At 34.2% G+C, this 12,378-nt stretch overlaps 2 protein-coding genes across 5 annotated transcripts in view; one reads left to right on the top strand and one right to left on the bottom strand.

Moving 5' to 3' along the window:
- The window catches only part of LOC123549609 (uncharacterized), a 29,232-nt gene that overhangs the window by 6,415 nt on the left and 10,439 nt on the right, over window positions 1-12,378 (bottom strand). Inside the window, exons 5-6 of the mRNA XM_045337833.2 lie at window positions 1,854-1,969; window positions 623-765 (exon numbers count right to left, since the gene is read on the bottom strand). Of these exons, the coding sequence (XP_045193768.2) occupies window positions 623-765; window positions 1,854-1,969 (259 nt within the window). The remainder of the gene's footprint in view (window positions 1-622; window positions 766-1,853; window positions 1,970-12,378) is intronic.
- The window catches only part of LOC123549645 (E3 ubiquitin-protein ligase CCNB1IP1-like), a 29,702-nt gene continuing 22,120 nt past the window's right edge, over window positions 4,797-12,378 (top strand). The window contains exons 1-7 of one of the 4 annotated variants that reach the window (XM_053524860.1): window positions 4,797-4,946; window positions 7,966-8,076; window positions 8,566-8,583; window positions 8,933-8,990; window positions 9,609-9,679; window positions 10,546-10,620; window positions 11,217-11,331. In XM_053524860.1, the coding sequence (XP_053380835.1) occupies window positions 8,011-8,076; window positions 8,566-8,583; window positions 8,933-8,990; window positions 9,609-9,679; window positions 10,546-10,620; window positions 11,217-11,331 (403 nt within the window). In that variant the 5' untranslated portion in view covers window positions 4,797-4,946; window positions 7,966-8,010. Of the gene's footprint in view, window positions 5,005-7,965; window positions 8,077-8,565; window positions 8,584-8,932; window positions 8,991-9,608; window positions 9,680-10,545; window positions 10,621-11,216; window positions 11,332-12,378 lie in introns of all 4 variants that reach the window. The other 3 variants (XM_053524862.1, XM_053524861.1, XM_053524859.1) reach the window with 3 other exon arrangements.

Below are 12,378 nucleotides of genomic sequence, written 5' to 3'. Positions count from 1 at the left end.
TGAGGCTTTGCAGTTAGCAGACCATCTGACAAGGCAAATTCAAAGCTGGTTTGGTAACTTTCTGAAAAGTTCCTGACCGGATACCAGACATTGGCACATGCAACTATATATATTCAAAAACTGGGAAGGAATTGTTTCCCTTTGAAAAAACAACAGTGTACTAAGTGTTTAAAAATGTCAATTACTGTAACTTCAAATCTGAATCAACATAGTACAACATAATAATTTTTTTATGAATCATGAAAACATTGTTCAGACAAATTTTCTTTCTACATATGCAATTTCGGCACTCTGTTTTTTGTTGTTTTTTATTGAAGAGCTACATTCATGTACAAGGAAAGCCAAATTGCCATACAAGAATACTTAATCACACAGAAATTACCAAGTGTCATTATGACCAACTACCTTAACACAAGCAACACAACCAACAAGTTTAATTGAAACATATTCCTTTCACTTTTCCAACTGCATCTTCTACTGTACACAAAAACTAGATTTTTCCTTAGATTAATTTCAGGCTAAATCAGTATGTTTTTCAACACAATGTGTCTTAAAAGTACATATTTATTGTAGCTTTTTTTAAAATTCATCAGAAAATGAAAATGAATTCACATGTACTAACCTATGTGCCTCTTCTGTGGTTAGTTCCTCAACATTGACCTCTTTCCTGACCTCTGTAGGTTCAATTTTCATAGGTATATCCAATGGTGTTTCTACTATTGTATACTCTGCTACCCTCTCTTTTGGTATTTTATGGTTACTTAACTGAAAATTAAAGTGCCTGTTGTTAAAAGCATTCTATTTTTATAAAAATCACTTTGCTATTGTGCCGGAGACTCTGGTAACCAGGTTCAGTAGAACTCTTGACTGCTCAAGGTCACATGTGGATAAGCAAAATGCTTGAGTTATCCATGGTTTTGTGCCATCCAAACATAGACAAGAGCTGTCAGTGCATGACTATTTGAAGTTGTTCCCCCTCCCACTAGCTTTTGTACAAAAGCCTTAACAAAAGTTATCATCCTAAATAGATGTAGTTCTGTTAAATGAAATATTTTTGAATACCTTCTTGACACAAAGTAGTATAAATATAGTAAGTTTTCCTAGTATCTGAAGAACAAATGATACCTTAAACCAGGGCTCCAGATAAGATGCGTATTAGCGTAAATTACGCTTTGAAATAATGCATATATGCATGTGCGATCATTTTTAAGCGTATAAAAACGTATAAGAAATTACAGAAACTTCTGCAATGACTTTTTACTAGCCTATTTAAACAAAATCTGAATCATCTAAAAGCTTTACGTAACAAAGCACGGTCAGCATTAATTCTCCCACACAGAACATACACATGCACTGAATGGTACTTTGTAAGTTAAACTATATTATATACGGTAAATCAAATAGTTGGGAAGCAATACTGATGGTATGGTAGTGTATTTTAAAGCAGTGTTGATTTAAAATATCAACCTCCGGTGTGGTGTAAACAAAAAATGTCTCTTTCTAAGATTGTAAAAAGTGAACAAACACTCTACGCATCTTTAAACCAACAAGAACGATCATTGAAACATATTTAAAGCTATACTGAGTATTCTATTGGATTCATTAGCAGTGTTTTAAGCCAAATTATAAATTGATAAATATTATATGTTATAAAACTGTTTTCTTTTTTTTTCACATTTACAAATTTTCAGGAGTAAAATCAGTACTCCAACTAAATTTCAGATTTTACCATTTTACAAAAATTATGACGAGTTAATACTCATAGGCCAAAAAAGTTATCTGGAGCCCTGTTAAACATTTAAATCAATGTTACTAATTTCTCCCCACTAACCAAACATTATACACTGAAATACCTGTGCATTTGTCAAGTCCTCCTGTGGCGTTGGCTGATTAACATTTACTGCTGGTTTGGGAAGCAATTTTCGTTGCCCTGGGCTTTTTGTTTTCATTTTTCTGCTATCTGCAGGAACTGCAAAGATTAAGAATGAAATTATATACTTTTGGTTATATAACAAACAGGCCTGATAATTTTCAAATTTGTATCAGTAGAAATGTGACAAGAGTTATCAGTAGACAACTAGATGAAAAGCATTTCTGAGGAAGTAATGATTGGGGGTGCGGGGTGGGTGGGGGGGGGGGGGGGGGGAGGGAATGAAATTTATACTGTAAAACAAGGAAACTAAGTAACTGACGGTGGGGAGGGGGGGGGGGGAAATATCTTAAAAAATTTTAGAAACATGGCCAGCATTTTCATTCAAGAAGATTTTTAAAGCATCCATTTCACACATATAGGAGACACTATAAATCACTTCTGAAGCATTATGTGAGGGTAATTTGTGTCGAAATAAGTCCAAATAATAGGATGTTTTCGAACAGCATGATACCTTTTGACTGTCGCTGTCACGTCACGTCCAAACTTATTCTCCATATTTCAGTTTGGAAATCCCAAATGAAATCTGATGGAAATGTTTTTTGGTATATGTACAATGTATTGTAACAATTACATCTCAGAAAATGAATTTATGTTGACATTATAACATAAATATGCCTCACTGACAATTTTTAAATGTATATTTTATGTTTTGTTTCTGCAATTTAGTGTCATCAGCAGTCTGCTGTGTATTGAAAACGGTGTCAGGATAGATATCTCCTTGCACCTGTTTACACATATTTCCGAAGATTTAAGTCTCTTTTTTAAAATTATGTGTTATATTCAACACATTTCCATTTAGGATCATGCAAGGAAAATATCTAAAATTTTTTAGAAACATGGCCAGCATTTTCATTCAAGAAGATTTTTAAAGCATCCATTTCACACATATAGGAGACACTATAAATCACTTCTGAAGCATTATGTGAGGGTAATTTGTGTCGAAATAAGTCCAAATAATAGGATGTTTTCGAACAGCATGATACCTTTTGACTGTTGCTGTCACGTCACGTCCAAACTTATTCTCCATATTTCAGTTTGGAAATCCCAAATGAAATCTGATGGAAATGTTTTTTGGTATATGTACAATGTATTGTAACAATTACATCTCAGAAAATGAATTTATGTTGACATTATAACATAAATATGCCTCACTGACAATTTTTAAATGTATATTTTATGTTTTGTTTCTGCAATTTAGTGTCATCAGCAGTCTGCTGTGTATTGAAAACGGTGTCAGGATAGATATCTCCTTGCACCTGTTTACACATATTTCCGAAGATTTAAGTCTCTTTTTTAAAATTATGTGTTATATTCAACACATTTGAAGTTTCCACATAAATATAAATGTTTAATAACTCAAAGTATTAAAAAGCTGTTTCTGTAAAAATGGTTGCTTCATAAATTGCAGAACATGTCTTTAAATTCAAACAGTGATGAAAAGACCTTCTTTAACTTTAAGGAATATGTAATGATTTTTGGGGTAAATACAGCTACTTTTGGGAAACAACTGATATCTGCTGTAAAAAATAGCAAAGGAAGCGTCTAGGGGTACAGATCTGTACCTCTAGACAAGCCTGTTAGGGGTTTTCTAGGGGTACAGACCTCCTTTTTCTAGAGATTTAGGGTTATTTACATCTTAAATTTTGTTGAAAATGAAATAATAAATAAGTCTTTACCAGTCTTCACTTAAAACTTGGATCCAATTGGTTTACAGATACCAGCGTTCACCCGATTGTTTACCTTCTCTTTCAAAACCTAAATAACCGAGGAACTCCAAATGAATACACTGTTCCATGCCGATTAGTTTGTTGTCAAATAAACTGTTGATAACAGCTAGATTAATGAATGAATCTATTCCTTAAATGAATTCTATTTGAAATTCAGCAAAAATAAATAAATTAGGCATGATAATATGCACCAGCTTATGTTGTTATTTAACAAGGTATAATCATAATAATGACAATTAATCGACATGGAACTGATTGTTTAGTAATTAATTAAGCGACATTAAGTAAAAGAAAAACGTCCCATGTATCTCGTAATGGCTACCAAATGTGTGAAAAACATAAATACACTAAGGGTTAATTATCAATTAAAAATATTTTTTTTTTTCCCAACATAATTTTATTTAACATTATTTTGCTTAATCTTTATATTTTTTCTGCCAGTTTAAATCCTCGTGATTTATTTGGTGATCCTCGGTTATTTACGTTCCGAAAGAAAATGTAACAAATCGGATGAACGTTGTTATCTGTAAACCATTTAGATCCAAGTTTAAGGTGAATTCTGATGAAATGTTATTTCATTTTAAACAAAATTTGAAATGTAAATGACCCTTAATCTCTAGAAAAATGGAGGTCCGTACCCGTAGAAAACTCCTAACAGGCTTGTCTAGAGGTACGGATCCGTACCTCTAGAATCAGATTCTAGAGGTACGGATCCGTACCCCTGGACACTTCAAATAGCAAAAACAACATTGTCAGACTATTTAAACAGTTCAAAGCCTTTCTCAGTTTCTAAGGCAGCTAATTATGTACATGACTGCACACTATCATACTTCGTTTCAATATTAGTTAGCAGCTGTCTAGAAAATAACTAAATTATCTCAACTTTCAGCTATCCGAATACAGCTACATATATCGATTTCTGCTGCTTTTTCGATTCCAAAACTACAAAATATATCTTAAATGTCATGTTTTTGTAAAAATGACATCAGGTGCTATTTCCGTACTTTTTGGTTGGCTGTTATGTCCTGGATTAACTTTATTCTTCACTTTTTGCAACTCTGCATCAGAAAATCCAGCCCAGGCGGCCATTTTGACACGTTCCCGACTGGTTTACACATTGTTCTATGTTATAAAGACGCTCGAACGTTTAACCAGTCAAACAAGTTTTGACATTTGTTCGCGCCAATATTTCAAAATAGGAGCGTCTGCTAGGAGCTGATGACTTGTATGGAAAGCTTAAATGTGACATCTGTACTAGACAGAGAGATGTACATCATGAATGAATAGTTAAGCTACACAGAATTCTAGCTATTTACCGATCCATATAATATCTGAATTAAAAAGGTTGTCATTGATTGATTGAACAGGTTGCATCATGAATGCATTTGTTTTTACTTTCTCTGAACTTTATTACAGGTCATATTCTCAGGCTGCAGAGTAAAAGAGGCAATCTTTACACTAAAATACATTAGTATATGTCATGCAAGTAAAAGCACAGACACTTGGGGGTCAGCACCCATCCCCACTCCCAATCCGCCCCTGCCAAAAGTCTGTCAATATATGTTCTGCATTATTCCCCTTTTAAGACAAACTGAGCACATGTTAAACATGTTGAAATTGTTACAGAAGTTGTTGTACAGGGCCATAGGAATGGGGGCCAGGGAGGCCGGGCCCCACCCCCGCCCCCAATAATTTGTCCGATTATGGTAATTATCTTAGTAATTTTTTGACAGGGAGTCAACTCTAGCTGATTTTCATAGTGTGTGCCCCAGCCCCCCACCCCCCAATCTGAAAATGCTTCCTATGGTTCTGGTTGTATGATCGAGACATGTCTTCAGTTTGGGGAAGATTGTGAGGGGGAGGGGTGCTGACCATCAAGTGTCTGTGAGTAAAAGTTATGTTTAAATGTATGATAAACAACTCATTAAATGGCAATTATGTATCTTCAGTGGTTATTGGCAATCGTACACCTACATCGACACCCGGCATTCAGAGATTTTCTACTTGCACTTTTTCACACAATTTTCTTTGCAATTATATGCAAACTTAAATTCGAAAACTTGTCAGGCTATGCCGTCGTGTTAGCCATGCCAATAACCACTTAAGCCTCACCTTTGAAATTGAGTAAGTGTATTTTATTATCTAAAATTTAATGGTATTGAGTGCCTTGCGTGAATATTGGCATGACTAAATTTATACTGACACTAAGGGTCTGTGTGCAAACATATTATGTATACTGTGTTGCCCATACTACGGTTTTTAATTACGGCATGGGTTACAGGATTTTGTCTACTTTGATTTTCTTACTATTTAAAATATAACTCTTTATGAATGTTAAAGTGTTTTATTACTGTACATGACATCAGAAATAAAATGTTCAATTTTGACTAGCCTTGGCAGCAAACATGTATTGTATATAGACTCATCATACAGCACAAACTGCGGATAGACCATATATATATAGAGTCATGAAATAATAATTTTAAAAGTACACTGCTTATATAATTCACTGGTCCATGACTTGTCTAAAGCCATTAGCAGTCGCTAAAGTGAAAACCTTAAAGCCCTGCTCCGCGGCTATTCAAATTCTATTGTGTGTATGCAACCCATGATTACAACAGGTAACAGTTAACGGCCACGTGCCACACTTTAGCACGCAAAACCACAGGTATTTTATATAGAATTTTATATAAAATAGACTCTATTTTGACAGGCGTCACTGTTCATAGTCAGGATTTTCATGCCTTTTCAGTGACAATTTGTGGTTAAAAGGTAGGACTGGAGCAGGTCTTTAAAGCCACTGTAAAGATTTATATTCTCGCTAAATGTTGTTAAATACATATATCAATAGTTTTAATAATCATTGCACTTAAGTGTAATGAATTAAATCATTTTAATGTGGATAAAGTAATGTCAAATCATTCAGTCTGATGTTTACTTCAAACAAAGGTCATATACCTTTTAGTTTAACAAAACTTAGGGGTGCATGATGTTCCTTTATGTGTATCAATAAAACGGCTCATCCTTTAACCCTTATCCTGCTAGATTTCTATAATGAACTTGTCCATCTTTTAATTTAGACAGTACCATTAACTTTTAAAAGGGGTGCTTATCAGAAAGATACTGACTGGTAAACAGTGCAGATTTTGATCAGACTGCATGGATGTGCAGGCTGATCATGATCTACACTGGTTGCAAATGCATAATTGTGTCCAGCATGATAAGGGTTAATCACGAGCAGTCTACCTATAGTAGTAAGTTGCTCTTAAAATTAATCTTTAAGGTCTTTTTCAATGGTAATCATATGAAATGATAATCCTTATTTAAAGATTATTATAATACAGTGAAACACCGCTCGCTCGAGGTCGCAAGGGGATGAGCAAAATGCTCGAGTTATCCATGGTTTCGAGCGACCCAACAAGTGACCAGCATACGAAGAAAATTGAAGTTTGTTTTACCAATTGTCATCGAGACCATTTGCAGAGAAAACAGTGATGCGTAATAATAATACACTCATGACATTTTCAAAAAACGTATTACAAACGTTATTCATATTTATAGATCGTAAATGGCACATGTGAGGAAACAGCTAAGACATTTTATTTTTATGGGGTTTTTTTTATTTGAAATACTGTAATCGAATTCGTAATTTTCTTCTCCAAATTAAAATCTCATAATTATCGTCTCAATTTTATGAAAAGGCTATATTATTTCCTTTATTTGCATGCAAACAACTGTTGATTAAAATATTATGATCTCATAATTATCTCCTCGATCCCGCAGAAAAAAGTAATAATTAATAACTTTTTTGATCAGTAAAATTTTTCTTCCACCTTTCATCAATAATTAATCTCATTATCAGGTCAAATATACCGACAAACAAACATTTAAGATAGTCGGGGAATAGACCATGCAATTCTCACTGCATGCGAAAATTTTAAATTAACCAATACATTCTGACCGCCGAAGGTGTGAAAAAGTTTTTGACACCTCTGCTCGAGTTTGCCATAAGCAACAAAGAGTAAATTAATACACAGGGACCAGGTGTCATGCTCGAGCGATCGAGTGGTATGGTAATTTCACATAGAAAATAGAAGGAAATCGGCCGGGACCACATGAATTGCTCGAGCGAGGCCGGGTGCTCGAGTCATCGATGCTCGAGCGAGCGGTGTTTCACTGTAGACAATTTCAACCTCAGCTGTATATTAATACAGATTATTTTCCAACCAAACAAGACAACATTGTAACAGGCACTTATTCAAGCTTGCTACACTATCGATAAAGAATATTTCTACTGCATTTCAGGAAATCTAGAACTCACTACACCCCAATTTTCGGCTACTTCTTACCATGGAAGGAGGTGATCTGATATGTAACTTCAAGAAATGCCGCAAGAGACTTACAAATGTTGCATACGTAAGTTCCTCAAAATTATGTGCCCAATTTCTAAACATATATATAGCTGGAAATTAACTTTTAATAATGAATTTTAGAATTTTTTACAAAGTGAATCTAATGTTGAACTAACCAACACTGATGGTGGAAGGTACATGTCAAAGTTCAGATTAATTTACACTAATTCATTTTAGCTTGACTGTGATGAAAGCTTCAAGCCTATTTGAAACACTCTCAAGGCCGGTTCCTGAAAAACCAGTACTCATGTCATATAAGGTTTGGTTGTGACCCCAATGGGGCTTGAACCCAAGACTCTAGGGTTTAGCGGCAGATACCTTTACTTTAAATTTTTACTCCACACGGTCATAGATCTGGGTTCCTTTACAAATGATTTCATTTGTACCTTTTTTGAAAAAGAAAGTGACCTAAACTTGTACATTGTAATGTATTTTTTATTGTAGGTGTATATTAAATCAGCAAACTTAATGACTTTTTTTTGTCTATATTCAGGTGACTGCATGCTCACATATCCTTTTTCTAACAGAATGACTGTGTATTAATTTTCATTAAAGGACCTAAACCGGCATTTTGCAGAGGAGGGAAGGTAGACTGATAATTTGGGTAAACCCATTAGCAGGTATATGGTATAGTTGTCACTGACTTGATCCCTAGACAAATAAGCATCAGCTTAGAAGTCATTTTTTCACTGAAACTCTAGGATATTTCAGATGTTAACTGTACTGTATTTAGGGCAAATATGCATTGTATAATTTAAATATAACTAAATAATGTTGAAGACAGGACTTCTATTTAGTAATTCAATATTTAAACCTAATACCGATTCAATGAATCAATGAATCCTTGACCTTACATAGATGTATTCTGTGACGAAGATGGTACCAGAGAATTCAACAAATCAACAACCTGTCCTGCATGTATGTACTCTTGTTTTACAGTAACATGTACACGCTTTTAAATATGTACTCACAGTATTTTTTACGATTGTGATAAATCATGGTTATTTATATATTAGTTATTAAAATGAACAATTTGTTTGTGCATACATGTGATAAATCATGGTGATTTATTAATTATTAAAATGAACAACTATGCACAAGGAGATAGTGGCGAGCATGTTGGACAACAAAGACAGGGCTCGGGATTTCATTCTGGACACTGCTCATGTCCTGACTATTGCTGGGTGATCTCTTTTTTTTAAATTGGTAATATTTCCAGCTGTGTTAGCCTGGAGTGGATGTTGAGGAGGTATATCGGCTCAACAGGAAATGAGATGTTTCATGGATTCCAGACTCTGAAACAAGAAACCTTTTGCCTAAGTAGTAGTAAAATGTCACTACTAATATCCGGAATCACTCTGTTTTTGGAAATTATACCACTCTTTAGAAGGCATTCAATAAAAGATGAAAACATGTTTACTGCAGAAATACAGCTTATTTTGAACAATTAACCATCAAGTTAACTACCGTAATTACTCTTAAGTTAACTTTATAAAGCTGTCACACAAGCTTAATGTGCTTTTTTCTACATTACAGGCCAGACAGACCTTGCCAACAAGTTTGAAATTGTGAGGAATAATCTCCAGCCTTCTGAACAATACAAGTCAGTAAGTACAATGAAGTAAACAGCTGGTCAAAGCTTCTTTATTGAGCCTTGAATGAATTCAATACAAGCAACAGGTTCTGTATAGTATCCAGAAGGTAAGCTGTTGATAAGGAGCAAATGCTGAACTATAACCAGAGATTGTGAGTCTAAGTATCTGCTCCTCCAACTAAAATTAATACCAGCCTTTCAAATGAGAGATTAGCCAAAGACTAAATGTAGATATTTTACTCCTGTGAGCTTTTGGAACCAGAAAAGGCTTCTGTACCATTTAAATATTCTCCCAAGACTAGAAATAAATTTATAAATACTGTTCTGGTACCTTGATGGGACATTTAATAAAGTAACAAATGCACACTTGAAAGAGACAGCTTCTCAACCATGAGGTGGCAAGACTGAATCCGTTCAAATATGGGAGAGAAAAAAAAAAAGGTTTGTTATAAGTATGTATGTTTGAGATTGTAAGTTTTGGCAGACTTACTGTAAAATCATTTAATTTCGTGGGCATGAAATTTCGTGGTTTTGGTCAAAACGGCAAATTCGTGGATTTCAACTGTTGAACATAAAATGAATGGGAATTTTACTTGTTCGTTGGGATTAGATTTCGTGGATTGACTCAACCACGAAATCCACAAAAGTTAGTCCCCCACAAATATTAATGATTTCACAGTATCTCGAGTATTAATATCTGGGGGGAAAATGAAACAGTTTTCTACTGTAAGAAATATTTGCCATTTTGCCAATGTTTTAGAATTTAAATTCTTGTTTGAAAATGTACAGAAGTTGAAACATATTTTTTTTGTGGTCTAAACATATGTCTTAAAGAATAAACTGCCAATACAAAATAATGATATTATGTTCTCTTTTCAGATGATTCTAGCTGGACTCAAGCCCGATGTTATATGTGAAATTGCATCTAGAGCTCATGCATTCTGGGCTTACCAGGTAAAGCAGCATCATTTCAATAATTTTATTTTATGATAAATTAACTCATTCAACAATGTCTGTTCTTATCACTTCCATTTGATATACTGGTAGACACATCAATAATTGCTTCTTTATGTCAATGCAGTTGTCCCCTCTGCACTCAGCTGATAATTATTATCTCTTGTACAGTTAAGAAAATAGATTAAATTTCAATAGCACATTTGTTTACAGTAATGTTAACAACTTCAACACAGTATTGTATCCTTGGTGTAATAAGAGCTAACCATGAGTTCACTGCATTGTTTTTAAGTTTGTTTGGTTGTTTTGGGTTGAATGCCATTTTTCAACAATATTTCAGTTATGTAATGGGGAGCAATTAACCTAACCAGTGTTCCTGGATTCTGTACCAGTACAAACCTGTTCTCTGCAAGTAACTGCCAACTTCCCCATATGACTCAGAGGTGGAGGACAAATGATTTCAGACACAGTGTCTTTTAAGATGCATTTGCATAAATTATGTGGTATTTGAGTACATTTTTTTTTTAATGACGAAAACAGAAATTCAAAATATTTTCGGAAATAAGTTGCATGAATTTACTAGGTTATATTTTCAGTCGTACCAAGAGAAGACTTACCAAGAATATGTAGCCTCAAAGTCCAAAGAAAGATGTACACAGATAGAACAATATTATGAGCAGATAGTCTCCAGGACATCAACTGAACTCAATAGTATCCTTTATAATATGTTACATTTAGACAGAAATTTAAGCTGTTTTTCTTGGATGAATTAGCGTAACATAGAAGAATGCAAATTTAGGAAATAAACAGGATAAATACATATTATTGCATAGTATTTACTCTACTGATAAATCATTTATAACGACTGTATGGTGGTGCTGTTTTGAGCAAGGAAATGATTCAGGATACTGTAGACCAGGACTGTGAACACCTTCAGCCTGGGGTTTCCCAGAATTATTTCTGTTTGAAGGACCGTTTACTTTAATGAAGACTAAACCCTAGCCCTAACCACAGTATTCTGAAGAACACAAATAAAAGCCTCTCTTCTTTCTGGTTCAAACCATCTACTTCAATTATTGTCCACTACAAATGAACAGCCTACAGGGCATGATCACATCACTGGTTAACAATCAGCAATAAGAACAGTGTAATGCTGTCTTACTGTTGCTACTTATTTGACACATGTCCAGTCTTTGCCTTAATTTTTTTTCAGCACTTGCCCTTTTGGTCAAGTAACTTATGAAAACTACTTGCCCGAAAACATTTATTTGCCCGAAATCAGTTTGTTTATATGGTGCATTTTAAAGAAAAAAAACAAAAGTTTGCATTTCCCTTCTCTAGAAACAGAAAATACTTTATATTTTGTTAAGCAAGGGCCTTTAGTGTTGCTGTTCAAACTGCACTAATGGATCAGACTTTTCAACTACCGTCCATGAACAGGCTTAATCAAACCTAGCCTGCAACATTTTCGTTTTTGTTGTGTTGAGCGAACTGTGGAGTTTCCACTTTTTCTTTTTTAACAAAATAAATCTAGCTGGGTTTTGTTATATTCCACAACACCAATGCCTACCAAGTTTTGAACTAAATTTTACAATCAGTTTTCATATTTATAAGAATTTGATAAAAGTACAATTCACTTTTTGTTGGGTTGAGCACCCTCAAAGTATTTAAGATTCATCATTTTGCAATGTCGCTGAATACATGAAAACATTTGCTAGCAGTAGTATAAATTTCGGAAGTATGCACTTGTCTGTTTGG

Source organism: Mercenaria mercenaria, chromosome 15 (assembly GCF_021730395.1).
Source record: "Mercenaria mercenaria strain notata chromosome 15, MADL_Memer_1, whole genome shotgun sequence".
Taxonomy (NCBI): domain Eukaryota; kingdom Metazoa; phylum Mollusca; class Bivalvia; order Venerida; family Veneridae; genus Mercenaria; species Mercenaria mercenaria.
Note: the sequence above shows the minus strand (reverse complement) of the source record. Positions and strands in the feature narration are given on the sequence as shown.